The sequence below is a fragment of the Electrophorus electricus genome, chromosome 2, assembly GCF_013358815.1.
Source record: "Electrophorus electricus isolate fEleEle1 chromosome 2, fEleEle1.pri, whole genome shotgun sequence".
Lineage (NCBI taxonomy): Eukaryota > Metazoa > Chordata > Actinopteri > Gymnotiformes > Gymnotidae > Electrophorus > Electrophorus electricus.
Genome location: NC_049536.1, coordinates 14,814,225 through 14,835,494, shown reverse-complemented (window position 1 = coordinate 14,835,494; position 21,270 = coordinate 14,814,225). Strand labels below are relative to the sequence as shown.

The 21,270-nt window shown below is 37.3% G+C and overlaps 2 protein-coding genes across 3 annotated transcripts; one reads left to right on the top strand and one right to left on the bottom strand.

The window, feature by feature from the left end:
• Window positions 1–1,180: 1,180 nt before the first annotated feature.
• Window positions 1,181–5,171, bottom strand: atp23 (ATP23 metallopeptidase and ATP synthase assembly factor homolog). Its single transcript, XM_027023015.2, has 6 exons — window positions 4,941–5,171; window positions 4,253–4,298; window positions 4,064–4,145; window positions 3,592–3,729; window positions 3,395–3,478; window positions 1,181–2,642 (listed from the first exon to the last, which is right to left on the bottom strand). Exons 1-6 carry the CDS (start codon window positions 5,089–5,091, stop codon window positions 2,439–2,441), a joined length of 705 nt encoding a protein of 234 aa, XP_026878816.2. The 5' UTR covers window positions 5,092–5,171; the 3' UTR covers window positions 1,181–2,438.
• Window positions 5,172–5,225: 54 nt separating this feature from the next.
• rpap3 (RNA polymerase II associated protein 3) lies at window positions 5,226–14,241 on the top strand. 2 transcript variants are annotated; one of them, XM_027023013.2, is made up of 17 exons: window positions 5,226–5,741; window positions 6,599–6,771; window positions 6,869–7,015; window positions 7,137–7,247; window positions 7,586–7,713; window positions 7,854–7,975; window positions 8,177–8,247; window positions 8,355–8,492; window positions 8,694–8,821; window positions 9,066–9,187; window positions 9,499–9,590; window positions 9,928–10,014; window positions 10,354–10,583; window positions 10,939–11,152; window positions 11,275–11,372; window positions 11,999–12,099; window positions 13,223–14,241. In XM_027023013.2, the coding sequence occupies exons 2-17, from the start codon at window positions 6,619–6,621 to the stop codon at window positions 13,306–13,308; spliced, it is 2,028 nt and encodes a 675-aa protein (XP_026878814.2). In that variant the 5' UTR covers window positions 5,226–5,741; window positions 6,599–6,618; the 3' UTR covers window positions 13,309–14,241. The 2 variants fall into 2 exon arrangements, with proteins under 2 accessions (XP_026878814.2, XP_026878815.2); XM_027023014.2 differs by having other exon boundaries at window positions 5,228–5,741; window positions 9,499–9,569.
• Window positions 14,242–21,270: the final 7,029 nt, after the last annotated feature.

Sequence of the window (21,270 nt, the reverse complement as noted above, 5' to 3'; positions counted from 1 at the left end):
ACCAGATTATGTGTTTAGGTACTGCTGCATTTATAAAGCAATTGTGGCCTGAAATAAATATTGAAAATATGCCAAAATGCCTCAGACTGAAAAACCATGTGTTTTCTACGAGGCATTTTTTCCTGAATCTGGCAAGAGGTGTCTGTCATGCATTATATACAAAACACTATTAATTCTGTGACATATGTAGTCTGCTGGTGATTTTTATGTTTATTAAAAGGTGCCTATGAGGAGTGCATTTGAGGGGTTGACAAAAACGGATCAAACCAGCCAAATGTAAAACCAGGATTTGACGGAAGACTACACATGACAGTGGGTGCTGATAAAAATAAGCATTTAGTGCCCCCTCGTGGCAAAGGCTTAGTTGGATTTATTTATTTTCTTCTTGATTCTGGATATTCATATATATGCATTTATGCTTATAGAATTTAGTCTTTGGAATTGTTTTTTATTATTATTTACTTGTAATGTTTAATGCCACCTTCAAACCCCTCTTAAGATGTAGGGGGAATAAAACAGTCCTGCATTTCTTATCATAATGTAGCATACGTTTCCCAAATTGTTCCAATTGTTCATACAATATTATAATCTTAGCTTCTTATCAACATGTAATTTGAGTTGCAATTAATTATAAAATAATTACGTTTGTATTGCAACAGCAGAGTCTTAAACCAGAAGTGACCGTTCATATATGTGAATATAAGCAAAGCGCCTAAAGAAGACCTAAATAAAGGTAAATGGAGTCACTATAATTACCAACATCAAGCATAGGATTAATGTTTTGGTTTTTTTCCCATTCATCTGTGTTATGTAACATCATGCCCACAGTTAATACATTTACAGTTCAAAATATCGCTTCAGAACAGGACTGAGGACATTAGTAAGAGTATATTACTAATAGTAAAAAATCTAAATTTGCTATAAAGTGATGTAGGTTGCGTTCTAAGTAAAAGAGTTTATATAATAAACATTCAGAGAAAACTATCCTATATAAAAATATAATAGTCCTACCTCTGATGATCGGTCTTCTGTGGGAGGCTAACTGATTTTCACCAACTCATAAAGTCAATGAATTCATTGCATGTTTGAATTTCGTGGCTTTTAATTGCTAAAGGTCCTCAGCAGTAAAAAATAAAAAAAATAAAATAAAAAACTTTGATACAAAGGCTAATTGCCAACAAGCTACGCACTGTGGACGGCCATCCGCCTGTATCTCACATCGTCTGTGGCCAATGACAGGGCGCGGCAGCGCTGGGTGTGAGGTAGGCCAAGAAGCTGGTCGCTGGTAAGGGGAGGGGGGTGGGGTAATCCATCCTCCCTAATGAATCTCCTGTGGTTTCCAAACCCATTAAGGTTAACGAACAGGCAAATGGCAAATCCAGCGTGTTATGTCAAGAATAACGTACAAATTGGCTCCCCCATGTTTTTGCCTGCCATCGTGTGCTAAAAAAAAAGTCAAGATGTAGGCCTGTGTATTCTCCAGGCTTTAAGAACTAGGACAAAGGTTATGCGTAAAGCTGCAGTTACATCCTCTTTAGCCACTGATGTGTGAACCTCAAGTTCAATTATGAGATATTTGACTGAGACGTCTGGTTACCTTTTGAGAGACCCAGGTTGGCTAATGTTCTTAACTCGAGTCATTCAGGTTCACAGATCGTCCCGAACTGCCCGCGGAGCAAAGACCACATAGCAGTTGCGCTTGCCACCAGAGACAAGCAGAAGCTGTCTTAATTTTTTTTTTCTCCTTTTTGATAGCAAAAGTTCTGGAGTTTGTTTTCAAAACAAAAAGCATTGTAAAAATCCCCGAATACCCCTTTAAAACCTGCGCATCATTTATTGGCCATCCAGTGGTTTCTTACCATTTTACATTGTCAAGTTTTGTCCATGTAATTTCTACAAACAAGCCAGTGTTGTAGTAAAGATTATATTGGTATAAACATTATATTGATCAGATTATATTTAAACTATATATATAAACTGTGAAACATACCATGAATCATTCCGCTGCCTTTTTGACATCAGTTGTGAAAAGTGATATATAAATAAATTTTGACTTGACTTCTAGTTTAGTCATAGTGGATGCATTGGCCCACATTACACTGATCACAGCAATTGTAAAAGTCACCCTATTAAAGGCCTTGCCTTTATGCAATATTCCTTCTTTGGATAAAGCAAATCAAATCATTATTTTCCATGTTTTGTATGATCTGTCCCTTAGACTTTTAGGTCCTTCCATTAAAAATGTATTTACCACAACACTATACACTGTCATACACTGTACGATAAATCAAATCATACAATGAATTAAATACACAATGAGAACTTAAATATTATGAGGTGGGATGGATCTATTGTGTCTTTATGAGTTATCATACAACAGAGTTATGTCCCGCTGTTAACAGAGGATTATGAGCCTGCCTCTAATACAGTAGCTGCTCTTATAGGTTCCCATAGTATCGATCCCTGCTCTCAAATTCCCTGTAGGCAAATTTGGCATCTTTCTTGCTGTGGGGGATGCGGCCAAAGGGGGCATGGTCATGGAAGCAGCTGTCAAACACCTCGTCGACGACTTTCTCCGCCTTCTCCCTGCTGATGTTCCGCACGGCGAGGATGGAACGCAGTGCCCGGCTACGCACACACTCCTGCACAGGGAAGGAGAGACAGTCAGCAGCACATAGTTCTTTTGGCCCCAAATATTAGGGTCACATAATTGCACATGTACATACCTGTCATATTACTAAATCCTTCAGTTCATATGAACATGCTGTGTACTCACATTTATACAGTAATCTACATCTGAGTGTTTATAGGTGCATGCTGATAATCTCAACATTGTAACAACAACATCCAGGTATGATGTGGGTTTTTTAACTACACAAGTAAACAGCTTTTGTCTTTCTGTATGTGTTTAATTGAGGGATAAAAGCAACGTGAAGTTGTTACCTCACAGCAATCCTAGCTACAACATCATTGTGCCCATTTAATAGTCATTCATTTCTAACTGGTAAAAACTGTAACATTATATTGTGTCAGTAACACTATATTCATCTATATAAAGGTTTTCAAATTTGGGGAACAATATAGTTAAAACATAACTATTAGGCTAGCCACCTGAATTGAAATGTAATGATGGTTGTCAAGTATTATTTATTCCTCTATTCCAAGGACTCTGAATCCTATGAAGGAATAAATTCCTTGTAAAATTTTTAAACAATTTTAATGATTATGACTTTTTTTTTTAAATTGTTAATTAAAGTACATTTATTCCTCTATTCCAAGGACTCTGAATCCTATGAAGGAATAAATTCCTTGTAAAATTTTTAAACAATTTTAATGATTATGAGTTTTTTTAAAAACATTGTTAATTAAAGTACATAAAGTATAGATACTTTACTTGATGGTGCTGATTGAGGCCAAAATTTAATCTTGACAGTTCGTTGATGAAGGAGCAGTCTCCACTGAGATTGGCTGCCCGAATCTGAGGAAATCACAACAAACACTTGGATTGCCACAGCAGTTTCGGTAGCTTGTTGCAGAAAGATTGATGCAATAAGCAGAAAAATACTCTCACAGCAGCAAGTTCCCCCTCACCTCAGAGCAGGCCAGGTGCTTCAAGTTATTGAACCAGTTCACATGTGCACGGCAATGGTCAAAGGCATGGATGAGTTCATGCGTGACCACCCTGTTCATATGAGCTTGCTGGCGAATATTGTTTTGACATAACACAATCTGCAAAAGATGGCCATGTTTTCTTAGAAGCTTCCTCAGAGCAATTAAATATCAAGATGACAACAACAATGACAAAATTATTATAATTAGTAGAAGTATAACATTGTTATAATAATGTTGGTTGGATTAGATCAGATCACATGAGTAAAAATGCAAGCTAAGAACAAAGAGTTCTTTATATATAGTTTCTTGCCCTCATTTACGAAGAAGCATTCTCCTGAACTATTATTACAAATTACAAAGTAAAAGAAAAGATTTACATGCATCATAAATCATATTGGGATAGATTTTTTTATTGTTTTTTTTTCTTTTGGAATGTAACAAATTCTCCTACTTGAGAAGTTGTGGCATCGAATCCACCACTAACAGTTCCATCACAATCTTCGCAGGAGAAATGTCTGCCTTCGTATACTGTGCTAAGGAAACACAATTCAAACCAGTGTCAGTGGGTTACCGCATTACATTCAGGAGGCTTGTAATGTGGATGGTTGAAGCAGCAAATGACTGCAATAATGGCACATACCAGCCTGAGTTCCTCATAGCTCCAAGAAGAAGCTTTGCATATGGACCTGAAGAAAAATAAAAGGCAGCAGAATGGGTGTGTAGTTCCATTTTGTGGGGCCACAAAAGTGACCACTGCCAATAGAAACTACTATATGATGTCTGGTGACATGTTCATTCAGACATGCTGTATTCTGTTTCCGATGTCATGTTTATTCAGACATGCTATATTCTATGTCTATATTCTTCTGTATTCTTTCTTATTTTATATTTCAGAGCAGCTTATCTCTTTCTTTGAATTGTTTAAAACAAGTGATCTTGAAATGTAATTGTTCTTCAAGGGCAGATCTATATGAATGCATGTCTGGAAAAGGCCAGCTTGGCTTGGCTGAAGGTTAGCTGCCCTCCAATTGTTAATCATTGCTTCTCCATTAAGAGAAATGCTCTTCCTTAAAATAGACAGTCATAATAATAAATAAACATTCAATACTCTATATGCAATCTGTTTTTGGACACTAATTGTATCAGCCACAACGTGGATAACAGAATCTTCGCAAGAGTTGGTGCTCTTGAAAAACGCATATTGACAGGTGTGTTATTTATACAACGTTGGAAACACTGCCATCTTTCCTCAATCAAATGTGCCAGCTAGTTAGCTAATGCAAACATAGTAAGAAACAACTAGCCAGCTAGCTAGCAAATTCGCTTACTTGTCTGTATTGCAAACTGCAGCATAATATGACATTTATGGTTGAAAGTAAACAGGCTTTCTCCAATGGACCCTTTCTTGTATTTGCTTTTCTTTCTTTCCGGGAATAAGTTGTAGCCATAATCCTCGTCTTGTTCTTTCGTTTGATCCATCAGTTCATTTAATGTTCGCTGATATCGGAGATTTATCAGTTGTGAGCTTGAAGAGAGGTCATTTTCGGTTCTGCAGTCACGTGAAGAGGTGAAAGGTAAAAGGTGAAATGGCGTTAGAAGCCAGAGAGCTTTGAGGGAAGAGGCTAAAGTGAGCGCTAGTTTACAATGCGGGCGATCGAGGGAAGGCGGATACAGAGAGAGAAAATCATGAAATCAGTAGTTGGTACTTGACGGGCAGTGGTATTTCTGGCGTACATTGTCAAATGTCAAATGAAAAAAAGTATATTTCTTGCTAAAAGTACATTTAGATTACATTTTTGTGATTGCAAGACTGTTGCTATTTTGACCATAATATGAATATATCGAGTCGATTTTAAGAAAAGTAACTTTGTTTGAGATTTGTTTAGTTTGTTGATTTGTTTGTTGTTCTCCTACAAAGGGGGAACCGGTGGGAGTGGGGGTTCAAGTGAATGGCGCAAGGCGGCAAACCCATTTACGCAGACAGCACAGTTGCTTTAAATATTTAGGAGCATTGCCCCATCTCGGCTTAGCTAGAATCTTTGTTTAAACGCAAAGACTGCTGGTAATTGGATGTCATGGCGCTGAACCCAAACATTTCAACATGAGTACTGAGCTCTGCTGACTTATAGGTAAGTTACGTTTTTGTTTAGGGATTAACAATGGCTTTTCTATCACTTGACATACATTAACGCTACCTATATAGCTCGTATATTCTTACCGGTATACGTTTCATTTCTTGATCATCTATTAAACTATTACCACGCGAGTAGGAGGAATTAGCTAGCGTAGCTCGCTAGCCATTTTTCGTGTCGTTCCGTTTCAACTTATCCACCATTTGTTTGTTATGAATGTGTGACCTTAATTAACTGATTACCTCAGCTTTAGTAATATTAAGTTAGTAATATAGTATGCAGTTGTTTTAAGACTAGTTTCCACAGTTATCATAAATCATATCATATCATATCATATATATGTTAACTGACACCTTTAGAAGTTTCCAGATCAAAGACTTTCTGAATTGCTCTCTCTCTCTCTCTCTCTCGCTCTCTCTCTCTCTCTCTCTCTCTCTCTCTCTCTCTCTCTCTCTCTCTATGTATGTGTGTGTATATATATATATATATATATATATATATATATATATATATATATATATATATAAATCTTTGTTTTTAAAGACTGGAAATTACTGTAAACTAACACAAAGTCTGAAACCATGCTTTAATGTTAGCCCCTTGCAGTTCTTATCTTCTCTTGTACCTTCCTCATTATAAAAATCAATTACTGCCTTTTTCCCCCATGGAAGTCACAACATTCCTGCTATGGACAATATATTTTACTTATAGACTAGGCCTTTAAATTCTACATATTATAAAAATGGGTGTAATAATAATAATACAATTCACATAAAGTTAAGGTTAGGCTTGGTTACCATGTAAAATTTGTTTCTTAATGTAGTCCATGTACTTCTTAATTTGCAAAATTTCAGATTGAGAGAAACACAGCATCATGTCAGGGGGTAGTAAAGCCATCGAGCTGCAAATGCAAATGCGTCAGAATGCAGAGGATCTCCATAACTTCATGAAGGAGCTCGATAGCTGGGAGGCAGACATAAAGGTGAAGGATGAGGAGCTCCGTACAGGAAGCCTGGAGCAACTTCAGGTGCGTTTTCTGCCTTCTCGTCTCTTTGGCTACTCTTTGGCTGCTCCTGATCATCGACACGTTTAGCCGTGAACGTGAGCGTTTTTCATTAACACAGAAAAATCTCCCACCTGTGAGAAACAAGGATTACAAGAAACAAAGGGTCAAAAGCAAAGGCCCTGCCAAGAAGAGCCAACAAGAGGAGCAGAAGCCACCACAGAGAATAAAATCTTATGACTACCAGTCCTGGGACAAATTTGACGTGGTAATGCCCCTTTTTTCTTTTGTGACTCTTTTGGCATTCTGTCTAAGAACATGGAATTGGTGCCAAAAGTGCAAAGTTCCCATTGTCATTGAGAATGAATGGTGTCTTTGTTACAACACAGGATAAGGCCCTTGAGACAGTGGACAAGGAAGACAGCCCAGCTGATTCAAATGACTCAGACTTGGAAGAGGTGCAGGTGGACAGAGAACTAGCTATGAAAGAGAAGGAGAAAGTAAGGACACATTTAAGGTTTCTGAATGACCAAAATTGCAGCGCACTGGCACTAAGGAGTGTGTGTGTGTTTTCTCTCTTGAAATTTGTACACAGAGCTCTGAAAAATCAGTCAATGACCTAGACTACCAAATTTATGATACTTGGAGTATATAAATAAGGGTATTTTTCCAGCAAAATGTAAAGAAGAAAACAGTCATAAGAAAGTAGATTTGGGGAGAACAAATAATTTTTTGTTTTAACTGACTATGGAGCCACTTTAAAATGATTTGGTTTCACACAAAGAGCAGTTTGCATATTAATTGTTAAAATCCATGTTTAAAATAAATGGTATCTCAGGGCAACAAGTTCTTTAAGGAGGGAAATTATGACACAGCTATCGAGTGCTATTCCAGAGGGATGGTTGCTGACCCATACAACCCTGTTCTGCCAACCAACCGAGCAACGTGCTTCTTCCGACTTAAAAAGTAACAGCTGTGTTCACACTCTATTACATTCTTCATATCATGGTCCTTTATTTTTTAAGATAATGTGGTCAGTGCATTTTCCAATACATTCAGGTTAACCATTGCCAGTATTTGCAGACATGCTGGTGTGTATGTTGTAGGTATGTGGTTGCGGAGTCTGACTGTAACTTGGCTATAGCGCTGGACAGCAAATATATCAAAGCTTATGCTCGAAGAGGGGCTGCTCGTTTCGCCCTTCAGAACCTTGAAGGTGCTCTAGAAGGTGAGGGCCGTTAACTTTTAAGCATCAGTTTTATGTATAGAAACTTAGAGAAAATGCTAGTCCAAGCTGTGTTCTTATCATGTCTCTTGAATATGGCCTACTGAATACAGCAGGCCGTTCTGTGGTTGTGTAAATTGTTTATTAAAATATTGAAGCATGTCAGAAAATGCCATCCCATTGCGTTAATCTGATTTCTACAAGATTATGAAATGGTTCTGAAGTTGGACCCTGAAAATCTAGATGCCCAGAACGAGATAACGAAACTGAACCAGGTTAGTGCCCTCCCATCTGCCCACCCTGCAGTAACTACTTCCTGTGCTTGTAGACAGTAGCTAGTCTTGTGCTGAGTTGTTAATCTGGCCGGCTTTCTACTTCTCAGGCCATACCATCCCAAAGGCAGAAAGACGATGAGGTGAAGAAGCATGTACCAGAAGTGCCGCTTGCTGTGGCTTCAGAACCAAACTACGTGGCGCAGGAACAGCTCAGACGTCAGGAGGCAGCGGTGCAGAAAGACCGGGTGAGCGAAGACCCGAATGAAGGCCTCAGTCAAAGGTCCATGGTCATGAGTTTGGGTTGGTCTTGGTACTGGAACCCCATGATGAGGCATCCTCACCCTTACAAGACCATGCTTGCAAGAACCTATAACGAAACCCCACTGTTTGCACACTTAGAGTCTGTATTGGTCAAACCCGTGTTTTGCTGTTGGCTACTCTCGTAGGGCAACGCATATTTTAAAGAGGGGAAGTATGAGGCAGCTGTAGAATGCTACAGTAAAGGGATGGAGGCTGACGCTACTAATGCTCTGCTCGCTGCCAACAGGGCCATGGCTTACCTCAAGCTTGAGAGGTATGTGCTTCTCATGTGGACATCAATCAAGTAAAATTTGCCCAGAACAATTCACCTTTTGATTATTTATGTTTTTAAATATGCATAAAATTCTGTAGTTACACAAAATTAGATTTCAATTAGAGTAATCAGATTAGAATATAGCATTTTCATGTGATTGAAAATATCATGAGAGGTATGTATCCTTTTTTTTCTCATGCTCGTTTGCATGCAGCCTGAGCATCTCCTCTTGTTTGTGGGTTAGGTATGCTGAGGCAGAGCAGGACTGCAGCAAGGCCATCACTCTGGACAGCACCTACTCAAAAGCTTTCGCCAGGCGTGCCACAGCCAGAGCTGCTCTGGGGAGACTCTCTGAAGCCAGGGAAGGTCTGGGTTCCACCTGCCTGTAATTCCGTATAAGTAAACAATAAGTATTCAAGAAAATTCAGCATTCATTCCATTGTTTCTAAAGGTTTGCATTGTGTGCAGTAATACGGAAAGCAACTAAGCAGATTTTTACCGCTGAACACTTTTAAAATGTTTTGACTCTCTGTGCTTGGGATGTAAGATGAAAGGTACCTGACCTGATAGCACTATGCTTGTTTTAAGAAAGGATTGTCCTAAAATGATACTGATGATTCTGTAGTTCAAAACCCATATGCCACACTAATTGTGTTCTTTTTGTTGTTCATGTTAAGATTTTAAACAAGTGCTGAAACTTGAACCTGGAAACAAGCAGGCGATGTCAGAGCTTAAGAAACTCAACATGGTAACCTCTGGACTTTCTGTGGTATCACAGTTTTTGAATTTTAGGACTGTGTAATACTGAAAAAATATTTTTGTTTGTTTAAGCAATTATAAATAATCAAAGTTAGTTAATTCACTTAACCGTGATGTGTGCATATCTATACATTCACAGTGTGCTCAATTATCTGAACATTAGGAATAATATAATTAGTTTTAATTCCTCTTTTTACTTTCTTTATTAGTACCTTCAAATGCTGGACTATGACAGGAAATAATATGGAAGCATTACTTAGAGCCTTTTTGAGATTACTAAAGAGGCCAGTGCCATACTTGTATAGTCATTAAAATTGTGTGGCCTTGTGTATTTGCATATTAATAAGGATTTGACAGCTGGTGGGCAGCAACAAGCAGATGCCACAAGAAGAACAATTCAGCCAGTCAACAAACCAGAACATCTCAGATCTACCGTGAGTCAGTCCCAAATCATCACAGGCTTTTCTCTATTTCAGCAGCTTTTATACATTTAAATGAATCCTGAAGGTCTGTATTACTTGTTTTATTCAGTGAAGCTTGTTATAGCTGATATCTTTCCATTGAATCCTTTTACACATTTTGCATTCTGGCTGCAGTTACATGTACATTCAGGGGGCTCTCTGTAACCAAGCCTGCTAGTTACTAGAGGAGACAGAAGAGGCACCTGTTGAAAAATGTTTTAGCGATGTAAACAATGAGACAACCTTTGACACTTTGCATATGAATGTCTGAATCTGTTCTGTCTTGGTTCTGTCTCTGTTCTGATACAATAGAAACCAATGAAAAGAATAGAAATAGAGGAAGTTGGTGAAATGCTCACCCCCTTAGTGGTTCCTCAGAGAACCACAGGTCCTGGGAGCTCTTCCACATCTGAGCTGGTGGCCACCATACCAGGCCTTTACTCAGAGGCTCAGGGTGAGGCCTCTCCACTCTCATCCTCTCCCTCTGCCAAGATCCAGAAAATGGAGCAGCTGTCAGACTTTCACTCATTGCCTCCAGACAAGTATGGGCCTCATTCAGTTTCATCACCTTTTACATGTGAACTCAACTGTAGTAAAACATTCAAAACATTTTTAAAAGCATTGCAGGGGTCCCAATGGTCATGGAATTTCTGGAATATTGAATTTTAAAGTCTCTTCCACACATGGAAAGTTGGGGGATTTTATCAAGTTTGGGTCAAGTCATGGAATATGAGGGGAATTTTGGTTGCTATTTATAAAAATGTTATTCTCACCCATTTCCCATATTGTGTGAGTGGTTGCTTTGCTTACTTGATTACTTGACTAATTTGCTATTATTCTCTGTGTATTATATGTTAACATGTATATATTGAACTCATCCTCTTTATTTGCTTACAGAGGCGCAAATGGGAATTCTGTTGAAAAAACTAAATTATTACAGACAGAGGATAAAGTTGCTGGTTGCATGGAGCAAACTTCACCATCGTCATCCTCATCTTCCTCTTCAGTCAATCATGAAGTCATCCCTCCATGTCCTACAAACAGCTTTCAGCTAGAGGCAGATTTAAGGAAGATTGGTGATCAGCCTGAAGCCAGATATAAATATTTGAAGGTGGATAACACCTCTCAGCATTACTAAGTCTTGTTGCTGGTTCTTAATTTTATACTTTTTAAACAGCCAGTTCTGTTGTACTGGGTCAAATACAATGGTGTGTTTTCAATGTTTTATTTCAGCAAATTCAGCCTGATGCCTATCAGAAGATTTTCCAGAACTCTCTGGAGCCGGACATTCTTAATAAAATTTTGAAAGTACTTCAAAGCTTTTACATCAAGTAAGAATTGTATCCATTTCAAATTTATATTCAGACTTGCAGGGGAACATTTACTACCTTACAGATATGTTTAAATAGCATACACCATTATGTTCAGTGATTGATTACTTGATTAAGTACACCTGCTCTATAACTCTTCCTAACAAGCTGCTATTCATTTTACTGTAAATTGCAATACACCATTCCTGGTACCACCCTGCAACACTACTGAACAGCAGGTTTTGGATTTTTATATACATTTACACTGTATGCACTTATAAGTATTGTTTATGCAAGCCCTTATGAACAAAACATACACTGATGATTTATAGTTGTGTACACAAAATATGTATACATCGCCTGTCATTGTTGTTGGTTGTGGTGGTGGTGGTGGTGGTGGTGGTGTAGTTGCTATTAATAATTAACTGGTATTTTGTAAAAGAGGCCACTGGAAACGCAGCTTAGTGGTGTAGCTCACAGGAAAAAAGGCCATCAGTTCGTTAGCTATTACCTAGTAAACTGGCAACTTTGTATATTTAATTTTATTTTAGGGTTGTATTATAAATGTGTAGTAAAATTACTGTCTAGTAAAAGTACTGTCTAATTATGTAATCTTAATATTTCTTTTATTTTTTCAATGTCTTAAGGAATGAGGAACCATCGGTCATATTGGCAATTCTGAACAGTTTGTCAAGTGTGAAAAGATTTGACATGGCTGTCATGTTTATGTCGTCTGCTGAAAAGAAAGGTATTCTATTTCTTTATATTTATAATATCCCAAGATTACCATTCAACCTCTCTGGTTGTATTGTACCCCATGACCCCGGTGTCCAAGCCATGCACATTCACCAAACATCCACCTGACACATTCATCACTGGCTGGCCTGGAGAAATTAAAAAATTGGGTTGTGTGTGTAGTTTGCTAAATGAGAGGTTTGTTTCTTAGCACTAGTAGTCTTCATGTTGTACAAACGTGTGGACCTCAAGCTACACACATCCCCACTGTCTTTATAATAGCCGATATGGCAATAATCTGTCATGGGGTAAGTCTGTCATAGGGTACTTTATGCATTTATATTGCATTTATATTCCCAGCATACTTTGTACTTTAATATTACATGTTTCCAAACATGGTAATCTGTGATCAAGGCCAGTCATACTGTCAGTGAATTTTAATTACATATCGAGTTTCTGTTTACGTCTGTAGGAATGACAAGTTAAAGCTACACATTACAGAATGTAGGCTTACAATCAATAAAGTAATAATACTTTATTTTTGACAAGTTGTTATTAATCAATTACTAAATTATAATAAATTATTGCCAATGACTTTCTCCTTCATTAGTTTCTTTCTCTCTCTCTCTCTTTCATTGAGATATATATATATATATATAAATGAAGTGCAGTGGGTGTAAAACATGTTACTCTAAAAATTTATTTTTTTACATAGCCATGTCACAGCTAAATCAGACTTTTACAGTAATAATTTATATTAATTTACAATTATTGTAATTATGCATTGTTTTTAACACAAAGTGGAATTAAAAAGTGGAAAATAAAACTAACCATTGCTGATTATTAGCTTTTTTTCTTTGTATCTAGTTTCTTAGAACTGTTGTATTAAAAACTAAACAGAAAAGTCTAAATTAAACAAAAAGCTTAATCTGTTGATAGAAGAAAATTGTAATTATCAGCCAAAAGTCTAATGTCAAACCAATAACAATACATTCTAAATTATTTTTGGCAAATGACACATTGGTTGCTGATGCAAATGCACGTCTTGTGCCATGTATTCTATTTATAACAAGTTAAATGTTTGTATTACATTTCTTTACTTTTCCGTAAAAGTGAGTTTTCCTTTTTTCTCTCAGTGTTACAGGAGTTATTTGAGTGTGTTTCACACGCTGGGCTGAATGATGTCTCAGTCCAAGCCCTAAAGAAGAAATATGGAGTATAACCTCGGTCTTCAGGAGGGATTCACTGCACTCGCCTCTGTATCAGTGGCCATCAGAAAACTAAAACTGAAGATACCAAGTGTATCTGACTGTACAGCAGTCATATTGCTAATATTCTACAATGACTTCTTCCATTTAACTTCCAAATTGAAGTTGTCAGTAACTCTGAAAAGGTATTTTACACCCAAAAGGATGCAAAAGAAAGTTGTTCCTCACTTTTTATTTTAATTTGAAGCAATTAAAATGAATATACACTTCCTTTAACATTTTGGGCAGTGGTTGTGCATGCACTATCTCTCATAAGAATGTGTTACTTCAATTAAACTAAAAATGATCTGTTCTTCCTGAATGAAATAGCAAGGTGGAAAACTGTCAAGTTTCACAAAAAAGAATCTAGGATAATTGAGTTTTCTTTAGAGAAGAAAAAAGTTCAGATGTGTTTAAGGACAGTAGATGGCAAAAGGTGTCTGTCGAACTTTGTTAAAGGCTTCAGGAGTGATTTTGGCTCATCAGATCTGTTCTGCAATTCATTGTTTATTTCAGATCACATTATATAAAAAAGTTCAACAAACCAATTGAAAAACCCTGCACTTACAAATTTAAACAGAAGGCACTGTTATTAAACCAGCTGTTAAGGATGGATTTGTCATTTGGAAAAGGTCCTTTGCAGAAAGGAAGCAATTGCACAGCTTTCTGATACCAGACTTTATAGGCAGAACAGCTGACATCACCTCACAATTACAGTCCTCTATTCAGTCCATTATTCATGCTATTTCAACAGGACACCTCCATGATTCTGTATGGAATCTTACTATAGATGATCATCACTAGCCATTTCTGTCTTCTCCCCAAAATTCATAAGGAAACAATCCTGGATGTTCTATTGTATCTGCTTGTTCCTGCCCAACAGAAATTATATCCCAGGTTTTCACAAAGTTTACTGCCTCAGGTTTTGTTTTGTTTTTTTTAGCTCCTTTTGTCAGATGTTTGTATGGTATAGTGAACTACACTTATAAGCATTTCATAAGTTTTCACTTTTTATTGACAAACACATCCAGTTTAAGCAAAGACACTTCTTTTTTAAGACTTCTGCAATTTGCCTTGGCATGCTGGACATCATCTTCTGGGCAAAATCTTGACTGATGAAAACCCATTCTTGCCTAATCATTGCTTGGAGTTGATCACAGTTTCTGTGTTTTTGTTTGTCCACCCTCTTTTTGAGGATTGACCACAGGTTCTCAATGGGATGGAGGTCTGGGGAGTTTCCTGGCCATGGAGCCAAAATTTCAATGTTTTGTGCACTGAGCCACTTGCTTATCACTTTTGTCTTGTGACATGGTGTTCTGTCATGCTGGAAAAGGCATTGTTCATCACCAGACTGCTCCTGGATCATTGGGAGAAGTTGCGCTTTGAGGACGTTTTGATACCATTCCTTATTCATGGCAATGTTCTTGGGCAAAATTTTGAATAAACGCACATGAATGGTCTCTGGTCTCAGGATACCTCACTGTTGGCATGACTCAGGGTAGCGCTTACCTTTTCTTCTCCAGACAATCATTTGTCCAGATTTCCCAAACAGTCTGAAGGGGGCTTCATCAGAGAAAATAACTTTACCCCAGTCCTCTGCAGGCCAATCCTTATACTTCCTGCAGTCTGTCTTTGATGTTTTTTTTTTGGAGAGAAGTGGTTTCTTTGCTGCCCTACTTGACACCAAGCCATCCTCCAAAAGCCTTTGCCTCATTGTGCATGCAGATGCACTCACACCTGCTTTCTGCCATTCCTGAGTAAGCTCCGCACTGGTGGTGACCTGATCCTATAGCTGCATCCTCTTTAGGAGACAGTCCTGGCGCTTGCTTGATTTTCTTGGGTGCTATAACAGGATAGCGGGGCAGATCAAACAGAAGGCGATTCAGGTAGTAGTTATGCAAATTATTTATTTTCCCAAAAATGTCCAGTGACAGGGGCATGATGCCGTAAGCAGACAAAAATAAATTAAATTCCAAAAAAACTGCCAAAGGGAAAAAAAAAAAATTAATTTAGTAGTCAACAACAACAAAAAAGAATAAACCAAAATAAAGGTAACTTAACATGCATTCCAGTTATGACATTCAATCAACGTGTGTCTCTCTCCTACCTCCCAACACCGCTCCTTATATATAGTCTTTGCCCCTTAGACCGGACCATTCCGGATACGTAAATAACTCATAATATTTCTCCCCTGTGGTTCAAAATAAAGCCTATCATTTAAAACATTTTCCCATTATCCAAACATTTCCTTATTAAAATAAATATACACATATCCAAACACAGAGCCATTAATCAAGATTTTGTCCTCCCCCTTTCTACTTGGAAAAAATCACCTGCTACAATTACTCCAATAACATTACAAATCCACCTCAATTCTGGGCACGACTCTTTTGACTCGTCACCCACAGATATTAAGACTGTCTGCACTTGTATTAACTTTATACTACTACTAACCCCAATAGTTAGTACAGCTGCAAAAATGGCACCATCCTATGCAAATCTCTTTTTTGGATTTGCTGAGAAGCATTTTTGAACAATATACCTGACCTGTACCCTTAGTATTTCTGAGATACACTTTTGGTACTGCTACATGCACATTTGAAAAGCTCCAACTGTTTATTTCTTCCTTCTCAATGTTCCACACAGCTCTACTATACACATGGCATACAGTACATCCTATCATGCGAATAAACCTTTTTAGGATTTCATTAAGTCTTAAAATTCTGGTTTAATTACCACCATTTGTTATAAATCTACAGACACACTCGTTCCTATTTGCAACAACTCTTCACATTCCAAGCCCTGCAAAAACTATATCCTTTACATAGACTTTTAGTGCTTTTGCAGACTTCCTCCAGAAAATTATGAAAACGTGAATATTTTCATAACTAGAAGTCACAGATGATGCATTTATTGGTCTTATGACAAATTATTCCTTGGGTGCTCAGTTATCATGATTTTTTTTTCTTTTATTATCTTGGAGGATTTTAAAGTATTTAAGTATAATATTAGCCAGAGACTAACCTTTTGTAAGGATCCACTAAGCAACCAACGAGACAAAAACATTTAAAACACACTCAAGTGTACATGCTAATGCTAACTTGTAGAAAAACAAATGATCTACCCTCTCAGAACTTTAGAACCCCATGGAATGAATGTTATGATTTAACATCTAATGGTAAGCTTTTTGCTCTGGTGGTCACCGAGCTTTTGTTCATTCCAGGTACTCCCAACCCTTACCATGACCTCATAGTTTCCTCCGAGAACTCACTGGTATCACCATCTGATGCTGCCCATAGCCTGGGCATAACTTTGGACAACCAGTTGTCATTCTCAACTCATTTCAAATTTAACGCGGTCTTGCAGATTGCTCCTTTGTAACATACGAAGAATTCGGTCCTTTCTCTCACAGAAAGCTGCCCAGGTGCTTGTGCACTCTCTTGTGATCTCAAAGTTAGACTACTGCAATTGGCTACTTGCTGGTCAGCCGTTTCTACAGTTCTTTCATCTGATTTGACCATACATCTTGATTCTGCAGCATCTGAGATTTCCAGATGTTCTGACACTACTTTCCTGTTACTTGCCTTTTTAGCCATTGTGTCAGCATAATGGCCCAAGTCAGGCTGATACTTCAGAAATAGCATATCAAGAGTCTCAGTGACTGTCCTAAGCAAAGGCTTCAGCTGTTTATTATAGCACTCAATATAGAGAAGGGCATTTTCACTGTACTCATAAACAAATCTGATTAATCAGATTCCATTCTAGCATCTGAAAATGGATTATGGAAATGGTCCCATCAGATATCAGGCTCTCTAACAGTGTTACAAATGCTGGCAGAGAAGATTCTGCAGGAGTGCATGAGGGAGATGCTAATAGTGTCCAGGAGGTGTTTCTCTGATTCCAATCTAGAAAGGTCAGGGACAAGGAACTGTGCATCAATTTGTATCCATTATCTTTCCAAACTTATTCACCTTTTTGCAGAGGAGTCCATTAAGAACCTGCTGCTGTATTTGCTGAATCCCAGGTCAAAACCTTCACATGTGGCAAGGCCACTTCATGCTGCTTCAAGGCTCAAGAGCTGATAATGAGGTGTGGAATAGTGACTTGGACAGGCTGACTTCTGCAGGTTCTGGTCAAATGAGGGATCCTGTGGTTTCCCTTGCAAAGCTTAAGCACACTTTCTGCATGAGGGATCGTGACATCACACCTTATAGTGTATCACCAACACCTTCCCACAGGGCAGGTATTGATGATAACTTTGAAATTCACACTCAGTAGTGAATCTGCCCAGCATGCCTCCTTAGATCTAGAACCTGTGGTTGTGAAGATTCCCTGGCAGGTATGAAGGTCTTTATTTCCTAAAAAGGGTTCTTGACATTGTTTTCTTCTCATGTTTTTGTGTGTGTGTATTATTATTACATCATGTTCCTTAAGTCAGATATTTTCATACACCATCTTGCAGGTCTGTTTTCTGTTTCTTCTAATAAAAGGTAGCTTCAAATAAAGCCAAATGAAGTGTGCTCAGAAAACTCTGATTCTAAAATTCTTTTAGATGTCTGCATATATAAAACTTGTGTGAAGCAGTTTCTTTGTTACTTGTATATATTTTTATGTACATATTTTATAATGAAAGCAGGCAGACTTTATCAACTTACCCAGAAATTAGTATTCACCCCAAAACTAGGTTCAGTTTGGTGCATTCAGAACCTGCTGCACATATAAAAGTAACAGGGCATGCATCTGCTGATATAATACTCACCAAGAAACTGATTTTATATGACCAGGTGATTAATTCTGTGGACTCACATACACAAGATGTCCAGTGATTACAATTGTTATAAAGCACCCACCATCTAACCTACTGTATACATGATTGCTTTTATATATGTGCATGCAATCGTCCTGTTCTCTTTTAAAACATGGTGTTAATGGTCATTAATGGTGTTATGTGACATGCATCTCCAATTTGCTTTACTTTTATTGAATTAGGGTAGCATATAGAGGCCAGGTGTCAATATAGCAAGCTTTTTTTTCAAAGAAAGCTACACAGCATGATTGGAGCAGAAGTGATGAGGCAGGGCAGAGCCAAGACAAATACATGGGGTATGAACATAATGAAGAAACACTGGAGAGACAATATGAGGAAGTCAGCAAAAAGATATAAGAGCAAGAAGAGGCTTAGAGCAGGAAAAACACTTCAGATAGAACACACTGGTACCATTGATGATCTTGAGGGAGAGGAGGAGCACAACAGGGAAGGGTGATTGGCAGGGGGCAGCACCTAGCAAGTTTGCTGGACCACCAGGTAAGATTATTACTCATCATAACAATATTAACTTCCTGTTTGTAGGATATAAAATTAATATGAATTAAATAAACCATGTGGAGACAAGCATTTTTTATACATTTTCACAGATATTGTTCACAAGAGTAGTTCACAAGAATGTTGAGAAAATTCCACATTTTTATAATTTAGATATTATTTTCATAAATATCTAAATTATGAAGACATTTATTTCAATCAGCAACAACATACATTTCTAGATAAATGTTAATGTCAGTGTTTGTCAGTATTCACCTGGCATTATAGTGTTTGTGCCACCCTATGAAAATCACTGGCTACCCCATGGAAATTTTCTGCTGGTACCCCTGGCTCAGAGTCAGAAGAAGAAGAGAGTTATGCAATAGGAGATGAGGGCAAAGCACTAAAAGAGACTGAGGCTGGTGTCTAAAATCAGGAAAGGAGACATGGGGTCTGGAAGTTAAAAGATATTGCTTATAAAGGACTCCCACCTACATTTCAGGACCAGCATAGCATTTACTTTGTGGATGGAAGCTTATTGAAATATTTACTTGATAATGGAAGCAAGTCCCATTTCAGACACTTTGATATGATTGTTTACCAGACAAATCTGTATGCATTGTTTAAGGCAGCAGTAGATAACCTGTATAAAAATAACTTTTTGTCATAATTGCCAAAACTGTCACTATGTCCTGACAGTATAATATGAGACAGATAATTTGTGAAAAAAATCAGGCTTTTCTGGTTCCACCTAGTTTTCCTAATGCCACTTGCAAAAATCCACTGTGCAACCATTCAGAACCAGGAGATGTGTGACAGTGTCAATCACTGGTTGTGTATGCTCTCACTTGGTCAATTGGAATCAGTGAGCAGCTTCAGGACCCTGTAAAAGCAATGGAGGATAAACACCCACCATAAATGAAAAAAATTGTATTAAAGTATTAAAGACAAATTAAGTACAGCAAGCTAAAAAGAAAGAATTAGGCTGAGCACAAGATAAAGCAAGGATAAACATTTGATTACTTACGGTAACATTCTGAATCACATTTCACACTTTACTGTGATGTTGCAGTTGGGATAATGTTAGCTTGTTTCCAGTAGCTAAGGCTACTGGTTACCATTATTCTAAAAATATCTGTGTATAAAAAAATATCTAAAAATATCAGTTGTATAGGTTTTGTGTTTTTGTATGACCGTGCTGTGAGTGCTAAATGTTTATTACTTATTTAACACTATTCATGTCAGTTTCTGTTATCAAGCACTGAAATACGTTTGTGATAGTTCTTTTACTGAATAGATATTGCTGTAGATTACTTTTCATGTCTAAAAGATTTATTTAATTTTAATTGTTGGCCAGCAATGTTGACATTTCACAACATGCACAGCATCCCTCAACCTAACCCTATGTCTAATACCAAAAATTCCACACAGAATAAACAAAGCTAAATATACAATTCACAATATTTTATTTGTATATTTAGAAGTCATTCTCATCATAAGCAGAATAATAAAATGTTTTATTCTTCTGAATCACCCTTACTTATCTGTAGTGTGAATGTCTCCCAGCAAACAGACAGACAGGGGTTCATAATCTGAAGAAGTGGATTTCAGTTTAGCATATCTCGAACATTGCTCAGCATGTCAGGGGATCACACAAAAGAATCTTCATACAGATATTTCATAAGAGGTTATTTTATTGTTATGTAAAGAAAATGTGAATTATTCTTTAATTCTTTAAAGGTTCATTAGTCACAATTCAAGACACAACACCTGTAGCTGTTAAACATGCATATAGTCAAAACTCATGAAACACCACCACAATACGAACAATTTTTGTTTGTTTGTTTGTTTTGTCTATTTTTTGGATCCACCTAACATTCCTGCCCATGAATACAAAGCATGATGTAACAAGATGTTGGCAAAAGTGAACTCAAGGTGAAACTGCTTGTAAAGGTAGAGTAGCCAAAAACTGTACTAGTACTGTTACTTTAAAATAATGACTCAAGTTGAAGCAAAAGTAGTCATATAAATTATTATACAAGTAAAAATATATCTGTTAAAAAGACGCAATTTTTCAAACATGTTTTGTCAGGCAACTAATATGGTGTGTGTGTGTGTGTGTGTGTGTGTCCTAATACACCTTTAATTGCTGTTTTGAGCAATTTTAAACAGCATTCTAAACAATTCTAAACAAGTAATATAGTCTAAAAATAATCAGAAAATAGTACAGTAAGTATGATTCTTAAATGCTTTTTTCTAGGTTAATTCTAATACTACAGTGCCTTTTATCAAAATTATCTGTAGTTTTTTAGGTCTAGAAGGTCTACAGCAGTGAACACTGATTAGTAAACACACTGATTAGTAAAGACAACTCAGTGCTGTTGAGTATTATGGCTCTCTACTGGACGATCATGGATTTACTACTAGGAAATCTGACATCAGCCATGCAAACAGTAGCGCTGGCAGTAGTTCAGCTCTCTCTGGCATGGACCTATTAGGTCTGCCTGCAAAAGACAGTTAGCATAGGATTAACAATAAACCTGCTCCATATTTTAATCATGGGTCTTACAGTGAAGAGGTAACTGCATTTTCTGAAACAATGAAGTAAGCTGTGGTACATGGAAGAACTGTCAAT